Raw genomic sequence first — 19603 nt, 5'->3', positions numbered from 1 at the left:
GCCCAGAAAAGAGTTCTTTTTTTTTTTTTTTTAAGATTTTATTTATTTATTTGACAGAGATCACAAGTAGGCAGAGAGAGGAGGAAACAGGCTCCCTGCTGAGCAGAGAGCCTGATTCGGGGCTCGATCTCAGGACCCTGAGATCATGACTTGAGCCGAAGGCAGAGGCTCTAACCCACAGAGCCACCCAGGTGCCCCTCAGAAAAGAGATCTTAAAAATGTTTTTAAATATAATGTATATATAATAAAATTCACCAGTTTTAAGTGTCTGGTTGAGTAAGTTTTGACAGATGTGTAGAGTGGTATAACTATGCCACAATCATGATCTAGGATGCTTCCATCCTCTCAGAAAATTCCCTTCCCCTTTGGAGGGAATCCCTTCAACTGTCCTGGCAACAATATAACCACTTTCTGTCCCTATAGTTTTACCATAAATGGGTCATATTGCATATGCTCTTTTGTTTCTGGCTTCTTTAATTTAACATAATGCATTTGAGAGCATACACTAAATGTATCAGTATTTTTTTAAATCACTTAGTAGTATTCTGTTACAAGGAAATACTGTTTGTTTTTCTGTTCACTAGTTTAAGTACATTTGGGTTGTCTCCAGCTTTGAGGTATTATGAATCAAGCTGCTATGAACTTGTGCATACACATCTGTTTGAACATATATTTTTATGTCTTTGGGGTATATCCTAGGAATGAGATTTATTTCTGAGCTTTTATGTTATGTTTTATGTTACGTGTATGTTCAACATTTTTAGAAACTTGTTAACCTGTTTTCCAAAGTGGCTTTGCCATTTTGCCTTCTGCCAGCAATGTATGAGTATTAGAGTTACTCTGCATCCTTGGTAACACTTGGTATTGTCAGTCTTTTTACTTTTAGCCATTCTAGTGAATGTATTGGTATCTTAATTGTAACTTTAATGTTCATTTCCCCAATGACTAATAATGATGAACATTTTTTAATGTATTCATTCACCATCTGTGTATCTTTAGTAAAGTGTTCACATTGTTGGTCAGTTTTTTAATTGGGTTGATTTGTTTTTATTGATTTACAGAAGTTCTTATATTCTGGATATAAGTTTATTATCAGTTATATATGTTACAAATTTTTTCTCCTAAACTGTGGCTTTCCCTTTTATTTTCTTAGTGGCATTGTTCAAAGAGCAGAATTTTTATTATAATGAAGTTCAGTTTATCATTTTTCTCTTTTCTGATCTTCACCTAACTCGTTTGCCTACCTCCTATATTTTCTTCTTCTAGAAGTGTTGTAGTTTTAACTTATATTTAGGCCTAGGAGCCATTTTGAGCTAGTTTTTATATATGGTGTGAAGCATTAGGACTGAGATTGTTTTTTCCATGTTGATATCCAATTATTCCTATTTATTTTGGAACATTTAATTACTTTGGCATGTTTGAAAATCAGTTGACAATGTATGGGTGGGTCTATTCTGGATTTTCTTTAAAAATTTTTTATTCAAGTATAATTAACATACAGTGTTATTAGTTTCAGGTGTTCAGTATGATTCAGCAATTCTGTACATTACTCAGTGTTCATCGTGATAACTGACGACTCTTAATCCCCTTCACCTATTTCATCTATCCCCCACTCACCCTTCTGGCAACCACCAATTTGTTTCCTATATTTAAGAGTCTGAGGATTTTTTTTTTTCTTAATTTTATTATGTATTTGAGAGAGAGAGAATGAGAGACGATGAGCAGGGGAGGGGAAAGGGAGAGGGAAAAGCAGAGTCCCTACTGATCAGGGAGCCTGATGTGGGGCTTGATCCCAGGACCCCAAGATCATGACCTGAGCCAAAGGCAGACGTTTAACCAACTGAGCCACCCAGGTACCCCTGTTTCTCTTTATTTGTTTTCTTTCTTAAATTTCACATATGAGTGAAATCATGTCTATACTTATAACAATATCACAATGTCTTTATCACTGTGTCTGTATATTAAGTCTTAAAATCAGGTAGCGCAAATTCAACTTGTTTTTTTTTCCCCCTTTTATTTCAAAATTATTTTGGTGATTCTAGGCCCTTCATATTCTCACATAAATGTAGAATCAGTATGTCAGTTTCTATGAAAAAGTCCAGTGAGATTCTTTTCGGCATCATATTGAAACTTTAGATCAATTTGGAATAATTAACACTATAGCAATATTGAATCTTTCAGTACATGAACATTTTACATCTCACCATTTATTTAGATCTTTAATTTTTCAGCAGTTTATAGTTTTCAATGTATACATCTTATACATGTTTTATAAACTTATACTTAAGTAGTTCATATTTTTGAAGATATTATGTTTATTTTAAAATTTCTAATTGCTTGTTACTATATAGAAATACAATTATTTTTTTATTCTGACCTTGTTTCCTATCACCTTTCTAAACACACTTAGTTCTAGTAGCTTTTTTTCTTTAGATCTCTTAAGATTAAATTTCATAGAATTTTCTACATAGAGAATCAAATTGTGAATAGGCAGTTTTGCTTCTAACTTTCCAATCAATATGTCTTTTATTTTTCTTGCCTTATTGCACTTGTCAGAAACTGTCACACAATACTGAATAGAAGTGGTGAGGCCAGACATCCTTGCTTTCCTGATATTAGGGGGAAGCCCTCACACATTCTCCATTATTAGTGTGGTGTGAGCTGTTGGCTTTTCATGGATGCTCCTTTTCAGGTTGAGGAAACTTCCTCCCAGTGTTACTTTGCTGAGAGGTTTTTTTTTTTTTTTTTTTTTAAAGATTTTATTTATTTATTTGACAGAGAGAGATCACAAGTAGAGAGAGAGAGAGAGAGGAGGAAGCAGGCTCCCTGCCGAGCAGAGAGCCCGATGCGGGACTCAATCCCAGTACTTTGGGATCACGACCTGAGCCAAAGGCAGAGGCTTAACCCACTGAGCCACCCAGTGCTGAGAGTTTTTAATCACAAATGGATATTTAATTTTGCGGAATGCTTTTTGTTAACAGATCTTGTTTTTCTGTTTTCATCTATTCAGTGAATTACATTGATTTTTTTTTTTTGAATGTTTAAACAACTTTACATTCCTGGGATAAAATCTATATTGTTATGATGTTCTATATGGCTAGGTTCAATTTGCTAAAGACTTTTTTTTTATCTTTTTAAATTTTTTTAAAATATTTTATTTATTTATTTGACAGAGGAAGAGAGATCACAAGTAGGCAGAAAGGCAGGCAGAGAGAGGGTGACGCAGGCTCCCCGCTGAGCAGAGAGCCCGATGCGGGGCTCAATCCCAGGACCCTGAGACCAGGACCCTGAGACCATGACCCAAGCCGAAGGCAGAGGCCTAACCCACTGAGCCACCCAGGTGCCCTGCTAAGGACTTTTAAATTTTGTGTTTATAAGGGATATTTGTTTGTGCTTTTGCTTTCTTGTCATCTTTTTGGTTTTGATTGCATGGTAATGCATTGTAATGTGTTCCTTGTATTTTCTGAAGCGTTTGTATAGAATTGCTATTCCTTTCTTAAATATGGAATTTTTCCAGTGATACCATCAGGGCCTAGAGTTTTCTTATTGGTAAGACTTACATAACTACAAATTGAATTTCTTTAACACATATAGTGCTACACAGATTATTTCTTCTTGAATGAGCTTTCATAGCTTGTTTCTTTCAAGGAATTTATGTATTTCTTCTAAATGGTCAAACGTATTATTAGAATAAAGTTGTTTATATTCATTTAATGTATGTAATGTATAGGGATGTTCTCTATTCTGTTCCTGATACTGGTAATTTGTTCTTTCTCTAAATTTTTATTTCCTGATCAGATTGGCCAGAGGTTTATATCTTTTCAAAGAACTGTACTTTGGTTTCTGTTTCCTATTTCCTTGATTTCTCTGCTTTATTGTTTTCTTCCTTCTGCTCACTTTGTTTTAATTTGCAGTTTCTTTTTCTAGTTTCTAAAGGTGGCAGCCTCGATTCTTGATTGATTCCCCCTCCCCACAACCACTTTGGCCATTATTTTATTAATAATCTCTCTCTTTCTCTTTCTGTCTTCCTCCTCACCATTTCCGATTCTTAAGTTGCACATTTGTTTAGACTTTTGAAATTGCCTTATAGGTTGTGTATAGTCTGTTCTCTAATACGTACCATGCTTAATTTTGGATAATTCTTCTTGATGTGCCTTTAGTTTGTTAATCTTTTCTTTAGTAGTATATGATCTCCTCTTAGTCTCATTTAATGTATTTTTAATTCAGATATTATAATTTCTAGACATTCTGTTTGGGTCTTTTTTATGTCTTTCATTTCTTAAATATTTCATTTCTCATATAGTCTTGTACCTTCTTTATAAGGCATATTTGTAATAGCTTCTTTAATAGTCTTAGCTGCTAATCTTATCATCTGGGTCTATTTCTAGTGATTAATTTTTCTCCTTGCTGTGGGGCCTAATTTCATGCCTTTTTTGCATGCCTAGTAAATTTTGACTGGATGATGGATATTGCAGGTTTTACATTATTGGACTCTGGATTTTACTTTAAATAGTTGTTGGACTTCTTAACCCACAGTTATGTAAATCAGGTGGTTTCCTTTAAGGCTTGTTTTTAAGATTTGTGAGAACGGGTCCAGAGCAGCCTTTACTCTGGCTAATTTAACCCCACTAATAAGGCAGTACCCTTCTTAGGATTCTGTCTGATAGCTCTACAATGTTTTTCTACGGTGGCTAGTAGGAACATGAACTATTCCCAGCTATGTATGAGTGCCAAGAATTTTTGGGCCTAATGCTGTCAGTAGTTCTTCTCCTGGCCTTGGGTAGTTCTTTCACATATTTGCACAGAGCAGAACAGAAATCAGCTAAAAACATGAAGAATTCTCTCTGAAGATTATAATCACAATGAAATAACCACAATACATCTGTCAGAATGGCTAAAATAAAAAACACTAACGACACCAAATGCTGGCAAGGACATAGAGAAACTAGATCCATTCATACATTGCTGGCGGGGATGTACACTTACTCTGCAAAACATTTTGGCAGTTACACAAACCTTCAACTACTCTACAGCCTGACAGTTGCACTCCTGGGCATGTATCCCAGAACTTAAGACTTAAATTCATATAAAAGTTATATATGAATATTTATGGCAACTTTATTTACAGTCACCCCAAACTGCTAACAACCCAAACATCCTTCAGTAGGTGAATGGTTACAAACTGTGGTGTGCTGATACTTTGGTGTACTACTCAGCAATGAAAAGAAACTTATACATGCAACAATGTGGATGAACTTCCAGGTAATTATACGGAGTGAAAAAGTCTAATTCCAAAAGTTTTCATATTGTGCAATTATATAACATTCTTTAAATAAAATTATAGAAATGGAGAACAGATTAGTAGTTGCCAGAAGTTAAGGAGGAAATAGGGGGCAAGAGGGAATAGGTGTAGCAATAAAAGAGCATAAGGGATCCTTGTGGTAGAAATGTTCTGTATAGAACATCCACAAGGATCCCTTATGCCCTTTGACTCTATCAATAATAATATCCTGGTTGTGTACTGTTGTATAGCTTAGCAAGATATTACCATTGGGAGAAACTGGGTAAAGGGTACAAGAGGGATTTCTATATATATATTTTTTACAACTACATGTGAAACTGCAATTAAATTTTTTAAAAGCAATGAAAGAAATTTTAAAGGAAAGGATAATGTAGCCTAAATATGTAAAACCTTTACTTTCTGTAGATTAGAGAATACCACACAACTTAAACCCAACACTAAACTAGAAAAAGTATTTGTAACAAACGACTGAAAAGAAGTCGATACCCTTAATATATAAAACATTCTATAATTTATAAAACACTGTATCCTCCCGTGTAAGCAGTACACAAAAGAAAAAAATGCACCTTGCTACAAAATGTTAAGAAGTATTTCAATCTCTCTAGTAAAGAAATGAAAATTGGAATTCATTTTCTCCTCTAAATTGCAAATCTTCTTATATAATCTTGTTCCCAAATAAGGTAAAATCTTTATCAGGTTTATTTTCTGTCTTTCTCTTAGGTGATGTTGAAAGTATATAGAATTTTAGCTCCCAAGTGATACTAACTTTAAAATATATTAGCCTATTTTAAGTATTTCAACAATTTCTAGCCATTAAATGGCATTAATTTCTAACCACATTATCAAAATTAGTTTACACTGATCATTCTTATTAATTCATTGTTTACCACTTTTTCATATACAGTATGTTCTCAAAATTTTTAATTTTTGTGTGTGTGTTTGTCAGAATTCTTAAGTACCTTCACCCCCTACCCTCTTATCCCCTTATAGATTGGTGTACTTTCTGAGTACTTAGATATCTACACATACCATTTTTCACCTTTATACAAATAATTTGATCATACCATTTTTCTTTGTAATTCTGAAAACATTGCTGTATTATCTTTCATTTGATGTTGGAAATGAGAAATCTTATTATAGCCTGATTCTTTTTCTCAATAGGCAGTCTGTTTTAAGTTAGTTTTCTGGCTGGAAACATATGATCTTTTAATACTTAAACATCTGCATTTGGGCAGGTTCACTGGCATATATCTGAGTGTGTGTATGTGGATTTTTCATAGTATTTTTGCCTAGCATTTAGTGACTCTTTTCCATCTGAAGACTTGAGTCTTTCTTCAGCTACATATTTTCTTTCGTAACTTTTTTTTTTTTTTTTAATTATTGTTTCCATTTAACCTACTCTGCCCTCATCCTGGAATTCCAGCAATTTGGAGATTGGATGTCCTCGATCAGTTTTCAGTGTAGTCTTTGTTTTTTTTTTCCTCACAATTTCCATTACTTTGTCATTTTTACCTTTGTTTTAGAAGAATTCCTATACATTTACTTCTGGTATTACTAATTTGGCTTTTAGACCTGTCCATTTTATTTTATTTTCTTCCTTTTTCAAGTTTAAATATTTTCTATTTCTAACAGCTCTTATTTCCTGTTTGCTTCCCTTTTTATATTGAAGTCTGGTTGGGTTTTACCAGTGCAGTACTTTTTTGAATATTACTGGGAGTATCAGTTACAAGGTGATAACTCCTGTTTCCAACATTGACTGTTGTTCTTTTTAGGGGCCATTTACACAGTTTGCTTATTTTGGTTCCCCTGCTGACTTCATAGGATCAATGAGTTTTATAGCTTGCTCATATTTTTAATGAAGTTCTTAAATAACCAGTGATGTTGGCTGATAATGAGGAACCTCAGCAGCCCATTTGTGAGTCACTATTTGTTTTCCTTAGCAGGCCTTCCCCTATTAAACCAAAGCAGATAGCCATGGAACTCCAAAGGTAAGCTTAGTCCTTGGTGTGGAGAATAAAGTGGAATTCTCTTAAGTATTCATGGCTGGGAGCTAACTAGCAAGTAAGCTGCTCCAGCCCCTGCCCTTGACCAAGTAGGCTGTTGAGGGCTGTGGGTAGCTAAGCTCTATTTTACCTAGCATTCTGTCCACAGTTAAGCCAGCGGACTGACACTGCCTTGGCAAGATTCTTCACATGCCACTGGCAGTGATGATGAGGATGTGATCAGATGGATAATTTTTTGTATCACTGGTAGAACAGAAAATATACATTCTTCTGGAAAGCAATTTGGTGGAGTGTAAAAACAGGCTTTGAAAATGTCTAGTCCCTTTAGTTCTGTCATTTCTAGTGGTCTGTCTTAAAGAAATAGGGAAGTGGACATAGATTTATATTCAGAGATCTTAACTGCCATGTTACTTATAATAAGGGGAAATTGGAAAGGGAAAAATGAAGGGGGGGAAATCGGCATCAGAGATGAACCATGAGAGACTATGGACTTGGGAAACAGAGGGTTTGGGTGGCAGGCAGGTGGGGGGGGATGGTTGATCCCAGTGTTGTGTATTAAAGAGGGCACAGATTGAATGGAGCACTGGGCAAACAATAAATCTTAGAACACTATATCAGAAATTAATGATGTACTGTATGGTGACTAACATATCATCATTTTTAAAAAAAAATTGGAAAGACTACATGTCTTACAGAAGAGACACGGCCAGTCGTGTCAGTTATGTAGCTATATGATGGGATATTTTGCAGCTCACGATAGAATGTTGAATTTAAAAAATCAGAGTGTAACATTTTATACATAGTATGTTTATTATGATAAAAAGGCCAGAAATAACACAACAGATTATTATCAGTGGTGGGCTTCTGGGTGACTTGTGTTTTCTTTTTAAAACTTGTCTGTGTTTTTAAAAATTTTCTGTAATGAGTTTGTATAACTTTTATAATCAGAAAAAAAAAAAACCAACAGTAAATGTTGTTATGTCTCTCCTCACTCCACTGCATCAAAAGCCCTGCTTTTCAGACTTTGCAGGCAAAAAGTGGTTGGCATTCAGGGTGAACCTGCCAATTATCATAGTGTGCAAATGGATTGTGCGTTCTGCGGCTTCCCACATTGTGCCTGGCCCCTGGCTGCTAGGCCAGGGCCAGTGTGTGAGTCCAGCAAGGCCCATCTGCCGCTTTCCACGCAGCTTGGCTGACACAGATTTATTTCATTTCGTCCTTTAATTTGGCAACATCTCGTCTTTTCTCATTATCCTAGCTAGGATTCAGTACCAGTATTACTCATTTTGTTTCCCGGTTTGTTGTCTTCTTTTGTTCCATTTTATGGGGACGAAGAAGCCAATAATGGGAATTGTGTCTTGTGAAAACGCAGTGCTTGTCCTTTGGGATCTTGGGCATGTCTTGCTGAAGTGTGCTCTCTCTTTCTGACACTTGCAAGCCATTTCAGTTGTTTCCATTAGTCAGATCCCTCGTGGTATTTTTTTTTTTTTTCCAAAGCCTTAGTCTTCCTTTCCTCCACCCACCACCAGTCCTAGGAAGATTCAGAAATGGATCCAAATAGAAATTATAAACAATAGCCTTGAGCTATGCTCTCTCCATCTGGTGTTTGGTACTTTTTTTTTTTTTTTTAATTGAAGGCTCACTTTGTTTAATCTTCGTCACTACTGCAGAAGCCAGAGGGGCAAGACTTCTACCCTGCCCTAACTACCCTGGACTTGAGAAAGGATTTTCTTCTTAGCGATCTGGCGGACTATCCCAGTGTTTTTTGAAATACAAACCAAAATGAGTTGGTTTGCATTTCAAAAAACACTGAATAGTCCACCAGATCGCTAAGAATTTATTCAAGTAAAACTTTAGAACTGTTAGTCATCTTAGAGATTTCTTGAATGGACTTGCTGGGCTAGGATGATTGCTAGCTGAGAAGATTCTTTGAGCCTGATACTTTCTGTTGAAGAGACATTCTTTGTAAGACTTTGTGCTACTTTTTTCTCTAGGTTACCCTGAAGAGACTTACCCAATTTATGACCTTTCAGATTGCATCAAGCATAGGCAAGAAACAATCCTGGTGGATTACCCAGACCCCAAAGAGCCCTCTGCTGAAGAACTAGCTGAAAGAATCGGAGTGCTAGAAGGTGAAGAATCAGACCATTTGAGCTGGGAAATGCCCACTGACCCCAGAGCCCAGGAAGAGAATTCTGTTACCTCCTGTGACCCAAAGCCACAAACCTGCTCCTGCTGCTTTCATGAAGAAGAGGATCCTGCGGTCTTGGCAGAGAATGCTGGATTCAGTGCAGACACTTACACTGAGCAAGAGGAAACCACCAAAGAAGTCTGGCCTCAAGACTTCAGAGATGGCGGCCTGGGCATCAGCCCTGATAAAGTGCATACAGGTGGCACGCTGAGGAAGCGGAACCCCCAGAGTTTTGAGTTGAAAACAGCTGATTTGGGGAAGTATCCATTACTCTAGTGCTAAGGTGACCTTTCTATCCTGTCTCAGTTTTCATCCTTGGCACTGTGCCCTAAACTTCATTCTGTATTTAAATATCCTAGCTAATCAGGCCACTACCATGGATATCATGTATCCTTCCTGGTGCTCACACACCTGTCACCTTGTAAAACACCACAGCAATTAGTAGGAACACAGTACAGCTTCACTCTTTCCCACCATGCCTCTCCACCAGAGAGCTGATCCACTGAGTAATTATGTTTGATCTGTTGTGCACTCAGGGGCAGAGGTCTGACTCTTCGAGCTGGGAGTACCAGATGGTGTACCTATGAACAGACATCAGTTTACACATGATGAGGACCTAAGGCTGCAGAAGTGAGGATTAGAGAGTCCAGGATGCCTTACTCTGTGGGCCTTGAGCAGGTTCGTGGTCCTCTGGGTTCAAGAAGAGAACATTTTCTTAGAGGGTATGATGGGGCCAGAGCAGAGGAAGACTGCTGTGCGAACTGAAGACCCTTCCTCACAGTGGGGGCCTTTTTAGGAGCACTGTTGCTGCCTCAGATGCCTGCTTTTCTCCAGAGTAACAGAAGGCTCCCAGCGCCCTGTGAATGAGTGCAGCGATCAGCTGAGGGACTGTTACTCTGCTGCTGCTGGGTCTCTCACTTCCTTCATCCCTGTTCTGTTTCACAGAACTGCCAGCCCAGAAGCATCTTTGTACCTCTGGCCTTCAGTGGCCAGAGGAAGCTTTAAACAGAGACTTTAATCCCTGTCCTGCAGAGCCAAGGTTGGAGGCTGGTGAGGCTACACAAAAACCTGCATAAGGGCGGTGGTCCTCCTTGAGATGCCCAGGCTGGAGAGCCGAGGGTAGGGAGCGAACCCGTGTACTTAAGGACAGTCCCTGTCTAGAAGCTATTTCTAAATGTTGTGCCCTCTGGGAAATTTGTTCTTACCGAGGACTGAACTTATAGACAAAGTGCCAACCTGAAAGCAAAGATGCAGTGTGTGTCTGCTGCAGAGAACGTATAGCAGTGCCCAGGGGAAGAGACTATTCTATATTCAGGTATCTGGGTCTTTTGAGAAAGCTGGGAAAAGGAGGAGGTAGGTCAAGACTAGGAGGATTTTGACGAAACTAAAGACCTAATCTCTAAGGTGCACTTGTCACATGTCTTGAGGTAAGATGGCCCCCATGTATCCTATCTAGTAAGGATGAGTAAATTCAGTTTAGATGTAGGGCCTGAGAGTTTAAAGAGGACACATTCCCGAGAACATTCCTTGGCATGGAATGTGAAAGACTTGAAAACTAAGAAATGATGTAAAGGTTGAAAGGGCTTTTGGAGTTCCATTGTTCCTGGTCAACTAAAATGCCAGAAAAAATAGTTGAAATCAAACATATAAGCATATAGACTGCTATCAGAAAGTTATGGGATATTTAGATAATATGTCAGCTACTACTAAGCATTTCTTATTAATGAAATTAACATTTCTTGTTACAGAGAAGTCATTGAAGATTGAGTCTGTAGGGAAGTACACTGCATCCATCTATGTGTGGAACCTTTGATTCACTTTCAACAGTGTAGTTTAAAATGTACTAGAAGTGGTCTAGATGTAACGTAATGCTCACGGTAAACAAAAGAACGTACGTGCTCTTTACTGTTTCGATAAATCATTTTCCCTGTTATTTCCCCTTTTTCACCATGAGCAGTTGATTTATAAAGAGTCCTGGGTCCCTGGTTCCTTCTTTTCTGCCTCTGTATATATGGTTCCCTTATTAGAGATGCTTGTTTCTTTCCAGCTTATTCATTCATTTATTCATTTAGCAGACACTGCCCAGAGCTGGGGAGTAGGAACAGAGCCTTAGTTCCTACCTTTAAGAAACAAAGTTTAGAATGGGAACCTTGTCCAGTTTTTTAAAATGAATGATTAACAATAAAAGGGCTCAAGATTATGAATTCTGCAGGCAGAGAAATACTGGTCACGATTCCATCCCTGCCTATTCTGAGTCTTGGCTTTCTCCTGACACAGGGGAGTCGAAGTCCAGCTCTCCCAGGGTGAGTAGGAGAATTATATGTGAATCATCAGTGCATTTAAAACCACACGGGCCCTCCCATCTTCTCCATGCTAACCACTCACTAGGTGGTAGCTAACTTACTCTTATTGTATAAGGTTTTATGCTGTAATTGAGACATGGATCCAAATCTGCAGGAACACAGAGATCATTTTTGCCAAAGTACTTCCAAGAAGCTTTACTGCAGAGCTGGATCTTCGGGCATGCTAAGACTTCTCCAGCGGCCAACGAAGAGAACGGTCATTCTTGGCAGAGTGGTGTTGGACAAAACAGTGACAAGTGCAGAAGTATGTGGATGTTCAGGTATTTTTATGAGGCTGGTATGTAAGTTGTCGTGTAACCAACTCTATATTTTGAATATTAATCTTTGGGGGAAATTGGCTTATGGAACCATCTCCTGACAGAAGTACTAAGAGCTCATGAAGTTTCTGCTGCCCACAACTCTTGGTTGGCTTATACAGCTGGGATATATTAACATACTTATGTTTCAGAAATTTTGATGTATTTGGTCATTCACATTAGTACTTTTTGGATTTCCCAGAATTATTTTATCCTTCATGGATGACAATTATGTGTATATACAACCCAGGATGACCAAAATCATAGGACTGGCTTTTGTTGTCATATGTGCTCTTTCCTTATGGTCTTCACTTCTCAGAACTGGCCTGGGCTGTGAACTTGATCAGACCCGAGTTACTAGGTCCTCAGTGGCCTTAGAGCATTGTGGCACAGAGCATGAAGTCCTAGCTCTGGGGATGGATAAATGGCCTAGGAAACAAGGGCATCACCTGGGACCATGCTTGGCTAAGTCAGGTGGGTGAGCCAGTCAGGAGAGCACCTTTCCTGGTCCGAAGAGGAGCACAAGGAAAGAGCCTTGTGAGTTCCAGGACTAGCAGTGCACATGCTCTAAAAAAATACGAAGCCCAGGAAGGAAAGCATGTTGAAGAATGGAGACATATTTGACCTTTAGAAGAAATGGCATATGAGAACCACTCTCTCTGTGTCTGCTGTGGCTCGGGTGATCAGATAACTCATGGTCCAAACTAAGACACCCCGAAAAAAGGGAGCTTGAATTAGAATGATGCCAGGACAATAGGTATAAACTGGGACTGCCCTGGACCTATGGTCACCTTGACTGTGGCTGTTTAAAAAAAGATTTGTCTTTCATCTGACCACTAACCAATAAAAACCTCTGGTCAGAACCTGCATCTGCTGTTTCCCACGGAGCCAAGGAGCTGGGCTGTGGTTTTTTCAACGTCTTGGCCACCTATAAACTCCAAATCTAGGGTAAAAAAAATAAACCAGCTCTATTTACTTTTGTCCTAAGAACCAGGGCCCTAGGGGCATACTGAGGAACTAAACCATACCTGCTCACAGGGAACTACTCTAACCAAAGTCTCTTCTATCCAGCCCTTCCCAGCCTTAAATATGACAAGCTCGGCCACAGGGAGGACAGTGGTAGTTTTTCCAAACCAGCTGTGAGCCCTTCCTACCCACCCCCCACCCCCAGGCTCTCAGGACAGATGGAACGAATGGTATAGGAAAACACTTGTAGGTAAGAAATGTTTTTCCCCTTTTATAGGAAAAAAGTACACAGTAGTGTTGAAACAGTTCAAGTTTAATTTGTTGCTATATGGTCTGTACTTAGACAAACACTAAGTTCTACAACATATATAATGTCAACATGGGAAAATACCAACTTTGTCATTGCACATACCAGTAAATAAATACATTTGCTCAAGAATACCAAAGAGTTTATTCAAAAAGTCACTTAATAAAAGCACAGTTTTGCAAGTTTGTCTAAAACTCCAGATAATTTGGAACAAAAATAAAAATGACCACTCCAGAATAGGAAAAGACAATTTTGTGCAAATGGACATACACATTCTAGGCATTAGGAAAACTGACTAAATGGATGCTCCCAGCAAGAGAAGTGCCACCCATCCTGACCAAGGGCCCTTTGAAACTCTGCAGGATTAAAGAGGCCAGAGTCAGGCTTCCCTCTGTAAGCCACTCAAAATCACACTCTAGGAAACTCTGGATCTTGGCCTAAATGTGCAGCTCCGCCTGGACCCTGATGGGGGAAGGGAGAGGGGCAGTTGAACAGAAGAGAGGAATGGGTGTGACATGATTCTGAGGAAAGAAAAAAGGCACAGTGATGAGCCAGAAATGGTAGTGATGAAAGCGAGGATCATTTTTCATTCACCCTGATTCTTACTGAAAGCTTTGACAGCCCAATTCCTCGGTGTGTAGATGAGAAAACAACCTAGGAAAATCATGTGGTTTGCTCAGAATCACTTAGCTAAGTGCAATAGTGCTCTCTGTAAGACCAAAGACCAACTTGCCTCTCAACTTGGTCAGAAAATTAAACTAAATCTAGACCCACGGTTCTGCTATGCCTCTCCCCCCATATCCTGAGATGACAAGATTGCAAACTGGAGGTACAGAAAGAGAGGGAACCAGTACAAACAAGAGCCCTTCCCTTAGGCCCACTACCATTCAGTGCTGGGCCCACCAACACAGGAGACTCCTTTAGCTCTCTGGAAAAGTGTGCTCTGAGGGCCACCTGGTATCCTGAGGTCACAGGTAGAGCTCAGCCAGGGCAAAGAATTCTTGAGAGGGGAAGGCCAGTGTTACCGCAGAAAGGGAACACCAGGGACTCCAGCTAGGAGATAGAATCTGTGCTTGCATAACAGGGCCATGACCAGCCCAGCATCTCCCCTCACAGTGAGGAAAGCATGTCTTCTTTAGATTGGAGGTCATCACCACTCCTTATTAAATTTAGAATTTCCTCTAACTGTACACTAACTTAGAGGTAAATGCATTTTCCAGACCAAAGATAATTTTGTTGCCTTTTTTTGTCACTGAAGGACACAGAGTCCAAATTTTCACACTTGCTGGCTTCTACCACTGGTATTCAGCATGTGTCTGGACCTTAACTGCTCCTTCTGAACTAGTGTCGTGATTTTTAAGGCACATTCACTAGAATATGTTCAAATTCATCCAAAAGCATGCATGTAACATACCAATTTCATCATGTACCGCAAAAAGGAACTGAAAACTAGAATTTCTTGGACAGTATCCTCCTATTCTTTCTCCCAAGAAAGAGCTGGTACTTTCCCTGGTTTACTTTCTGACCAAAGAGCATGAAATGAATGAACAAAATCCGTAGGTGATCAAATGCCCTTTTTCCTTTCCTACTCATCCTTAGAAATATGATCGTAGTAAGAAACCTCAGTTGGTGATTTGCAGATTGCCCTTTTCCCCCAAATACACACAGACATAGAGACACACAGACAGACACAGAGCACCTTGGAGCCAGAAGGAAAGAAAAGCTAGAATCGGAGAAGAGTGGGGAGTGAACACCACAGCTCTACAGAAGAGCTGTTTGGGGGAAGAGGGTGTGGCCCCAGGAGCAGTAACAGAGGGGCTGCCTGAGGTCCCAACTGCCCCCCACCCTTAGGGCTTGCTCGTGCCATCATCCAGTCCCCGGCCCACTCAAGGGTACCGTCTGGATAGAGGGTATAAAGGACAAGAGCTCTTACCCTGGGAGATGCTGAGCCCAGGTGGTGTCCAGGGGCCCTGGCAGCTTTTTGAGTCTTTGGGCCCATGGCTAGGAGGCCAGTGGTCAGGGAAAACCAGCATCACCAGGAATGGGGTCTTAAGAACAGACCTTGTGAAGCTGGGTCTCGAGCAGATGACTCAACTGCTCATCATTCCATGCCCAACAGAGTTTTGCTGCTGCGCTACCTTCCCCAATGCAGGCTGGGAAGCTCAAGCCATGTTCCTGACACAACCTCCCCCCTAAACCCATGTATTCGATGGAACACAGGGTACAAGAGTTTATTCTTGTGCTTCTGCTTCTGCTTCTTCCACATTTCTGCCAGGCTTCCCTCCCTCTCTCTAGGCTCTGAAATCAGCCTGTTCTACTTTAAAATCCTAGACCCAGAGAAAGAGCTTAGACCAGACTTCAGAGATCTAGCTTCCGGCATCCCAAATGTCAGCCCGTCTCTTCCCAGTCAGGGGAGTATGAGCCCAACTAGGACTGGAAAAGTGGATCAGCCTCAGTGCCCTCAGAATGACCCCAAAAGTGGTCCAGAAACTAGGCCCATAGAGGGGCCTCCCACAGATCCCCGCTGTAACAGCTGCACTGTGCTTTGAGCACTCCACACAGGAAATCTTAGCGTCTAAGGAAATGAGAACACACTACCACCACCACTTAGGTCAAAACAACTCCCCTCACTATGGGAGGAGCCTCAACCCAATGTTTTCAGTAGTACTTACTTAAAACAAAAATTTCTGTGCACCCTTTCCAAGCGCATCTACTCTGAAGGGAGGAACAACTCCTGCTTGCTTCCCCCGGATTTCTGACTTCCACCTGGGCAAGTAGCCTCTGTGGGGGTCAGAGAAGAGCAAAGCCTTAGCGTTCCCAAGTGTTCAGCATAGAGGGTACCAACCAAGGAGGAGGAAATCAGACCCAGCCCTGGAACATTCACGTCTCACCCATCACACCCAAAAAGAGAAAGGCACGATGGCCTTGGTAAGGCCTGTCCTCAGGGAGAAGCCAGACACAGGGCAGTCCTGATCAGACTGATGTTCAAAAGGCCAGCTTTCAGCAGGGAACTGAATGGTTTCAATTTCAGACATCAACTCTGACACTTCTGAGTCTCTGTAATCAGGCATAAGGGTGAGGGCATGCAGACCAGAGTCCCAAGAAGGCTAGAGAACCAGAGAGCAGTTTCTTAGGGGATGGTAGGAACAAAGAACTCAAAGAAGCAGAAGTTCTGAACTCTGCCACTCACCAGCTAGATGACCCGGTACAAGTCCATCTTCTAAATGTGATTCATTTAAAGTGACACATTGTACTAGTTCATCTCTAAAGCTCCTGCCACCTCTCCTCTCTTGTGGTTCTAATGTACTCCCTGCTTTTCTTCCCCCGTCCCATTCCCACCCCAAAAGAACCACACACAAGCGGTCTTAGCAGCCACAACCTAGGCTGAGCACAGGGGGTGCGAGGCACAGGCCAGAGCACCTGGAGCTAGACCTTCTTCCTGGAACATGCCATGGCTTAGGACTGGTGCTCTGCTGGCTGTGGGCCAAGGCATGCCTACCTGGCTGCACTATGGGCCGAGGTGCAGGGCCCTGGGCAGGAGCTGCTCCACAGAAAGCTCCTCTGGCTGCTGTCAGGACTCCCAACGTAGCCCTGGTCCAGGGGCCTGTGCCATGTACCTCCTGCCGCCTCTATGCACACAGACAAATCCTAGAGGAATCAAAGGAGCGGGAACCCCAGGCCACCAGCCAGTTCCCACAGCCAAAGCCAGGCCCCCGCAATCCTGACAAGGTCTTGCCACTCAACCTTTCCCAAACTCCTGTAACTTCTAGGCTGGCTGAGGCCTTCTGAAGTCAGAGGACTTTTTGGAGTTAACCAAGGGCCTGGAAGCCGATCCTAGCCCTACTATGTATGTAAAATGGGTGTACCCAGTACACACGTACACACTCACACTGTGCCCTTCACTACTGGGGACCCAAGGTCACCTGACTCCCAGACTGAGTGGGTGGCTGGACCACAGCAGCCCTGCATTGTGCTTCCTCTCCCTCTGTTTCTTCCTATCTTCCCAGCCGAAGAGGCTGCCCAGCTGGGCAAACACACCTGCAGCAGGATACAAACTCAAGAGCAGGGGTGTGTGTCTAGACCTTGGGTCCCTGCACACACACACGTCCCCAGCCCAGTCCTCTGTCTCTGCAGTGGAGACAGAGGAGCCAGGTCCGAGTCAGCTTGGCCAGGGAGCCACTGAGAGCTGACAGTTCAGCTGGCAGCAGGCCTATGTACAGAGAGAGGGGAGGCAGGGCTGTCTCTGTAGGGCAGGCAGCTCCACTCCAGGCTGGGCAACCCCAAAGGGCACGAGGAGACTCTACTCGCAGGCCAGCTTGCTGTCAAAGCTGGACAGGGCGATGGCAAAGGCCTGCAGCGCGCACAGTGGGTAGTTGTAATCCATGGTGAACACATCCTCTGCCACACGGCCAAACTGCATCACGATGTAGTCCGCTGCGGCCAGGCCCGTGGAACAGAGCAGGGGTGGGGCAGGGCAGGAGAGACAGACAGACACATCACAACGGGCGGAGAGGCCCAGAGGAGGTACAATTGGGAAACATGGTGGGAAAGAGGGAGGAGATGACAGAGGAGGAGAGGCACACAAATACCAGGAGACAGAAGAGGAGAAAAAGTCTATTCAGACAGTGTTCTCACACCTGAGACTCTGCTAAGTGCACAGATTCTGGGGTTAGGGCTCCAAAGGAGGTTCTTCTAAGAGTCTCCCAGTCCTAGGGTCAGAGAATTTTTGACCTCTGATCGAAGCCATATAACCCACATCCTTAAGCTCTGGCCTATGAAGCCGGGACTGGATGAGCTGAACCCTGAGTCAAAGGGACAGTCCTGAGGAAGGGCGGAAACACTCACGGTCATTGCCATGGATGATCTGGAAGTTCTTCACGGAGGCCTGTGTGACGCGCCCATGGAAGTTGAGTACGTAGGACTGCGTGTCGTCATTCCAGACAGGGGTCTTGTTTTGAAGCTCGATGATACTCTCCGTGTTCTTGTTCTGCCAGCGTGCGAGCAGCGTCTCATGCTCCTGGGAAGGCAGCCTCACCTGAGTCAGGCCCAGCCCAAGCCCTGGCCCACAACCACCCTAAAAAGGGATTTGCCCTAGGGGCAGAGTCCTTAGATCTCCCTAGACCTCCACCTAGAGCCCTGGGGCTGCTTACACCACACCTCCTACACACACAGACACACACACACACACCGCACAGCTGCAGTTCTGCTCCCAGAAGGGCACGCGTACACTGGGGTGACAGGGTGGCGAGTGACTCACGTTTCGTGGCCGGATGGAGACTCTCTCATGAACCATGTTCATGCCTGGGACAATCACACTCATCTTCCGAGGCCCCTTGAAACCTAAGACATTTGTCTCCTGGGAAAGAGAGAAGGACGACTCAACACTGGCCATCTGAGGACTCTACTTACCTAATGGAGAGACCGGGAGGAAGGGAATAAAGCTGATGAGCTAGATGGTCTCCATCTTTACCTGAATGTCTAATAGACATCTCTACACTGAACCCATCTGGAACTGAGCTCCTGAATCTCCACTCTGCCCAAACCACCTCCTCCCTATCGTCCTCACTTCAGTTAACAACTCCGTTCTTCCATTTGCTCAGGCAACCTACTTTGAGTCATTCTTGACTCCTCTCTTTCGCTCACAACCCACTTCTAATCCATGAGCAGATGATGTCACCTCTACCTTCAAATTCCATCTGGAACTCAACCACTTTTTTACCAGCACCATCTCTCCCCAAGGTCACAGTACTAGCCTTTATTGGGATTCCTGGTTTCTGACCTTGCCCTGCCCCCCTGGTCTGTTCACACAGCAGCAGTCGTCCTGTTAAGTCAAATCCTTTGCCTCCACTGTTCATGCAGATTAAAGCTGAAGGTCTTACCTTGACATCGAGGCCTCACATGGTATGGCCCCACTACGTTCCTCTCCTGCCCACCTACTCACCTCTGCACTGGTTCTGCCCCGCCCCCCCTTGCTATTCCCCACACATGCCAGTCATGCAGGACATTAGCACTGGCTGTGTGTTCCACTACACCCACGTGGCTGGCTCTCCCTTCCTCCCAGGCTTTACCCAAGTGCTACCTCAGGGAGGCCCTCCCTGCCATTCTTACTAAAAGCTTATACACACCTGAACATTTCATTTCCCTGCTTTATTGTTTCCTCTTTACATTTATTTAT

The 19603-nt window shown here is 42.2% G+C and overlaps 2 protein-coding genes across 10 annotated transcripts in view; one reads left to right on the top strand and one right to left on the bottom strand.

Moving 5' to 3' along the window:
• Window positions 1-12731, top strand: part of RIC3 (RIC3 acetylcholine receptor chaperone) — a 66228-nt gene extending 53497 nt beyond the window's left edge. For 3 of the 6 annotated variants that reach the window (XM_032853396.1, XM_032853393.1, XM_032853395.1), the window contains one exon: window positions 9300-12731. In XM_032853396.1, coding sequence (XP_032709287.1) covers window positions 9300-9772 — 473 coding nt within the window. In that variant the 3' untranslated portion in view covers window positions 9773-12731. The remainder of the gene's footprint in view (window positions 1-9299) is intronic. The other 3 variants (XM_032853394.1, XM_032853397.1, XM_032853399.1) reach the window with 3 other exon arrangements.
• Window positions 12732-16959: 4228 nt separating this feature from the next.
• TUB (TUB bipartite transcription factor) overlaps window positions 16960-19603 on the bottom strand; it is an 84015-nt gene continuing 81371 nt past the window's right edge. For all 4 annotated transcript variants that reach the window (XM_032853388.1, XM_032853392.1, XM_032853391.1 and 1 more), the window contains 3 exons: window positions 18686-18784; window positions 18274-18445; window positions 16960-17862 (listed from right to left, as the gene is read on the bottom strand). In XM_032853388.1, the coding sequence (XP_032709279.1) occupies window positions 17729-17862; window positions 18274-18445; window positions 18686-18784 (405 nt within the window). In that variant the 3' untranslated portion in view covers window positions 16960-17728. The remainder of the gene's footprint in view (window positions 17863-18273; window positions 18446-18685; window positions 18785-19603) is intronic.

Source organism: Lontra canadensis, unplaced genomic scaffold, assembly GCF_010015895.1.
Source record: "Lontra canadensis isolate GAN:19392208 unplaced genomic scaffold, GSC_riverotter_1.0 scaffold7, whole genome shotgun sequence".
Taxonomy (NCBI): domain Eukaryota; kingdom Metazoa; phylum Chordata; class Mammalia; order Carnivora; family Mustelidae; genus Lontra; species Lontra canadensis.
This window is presented reverse-complemented; position numbering and strand designations above follow the sequence as displayed.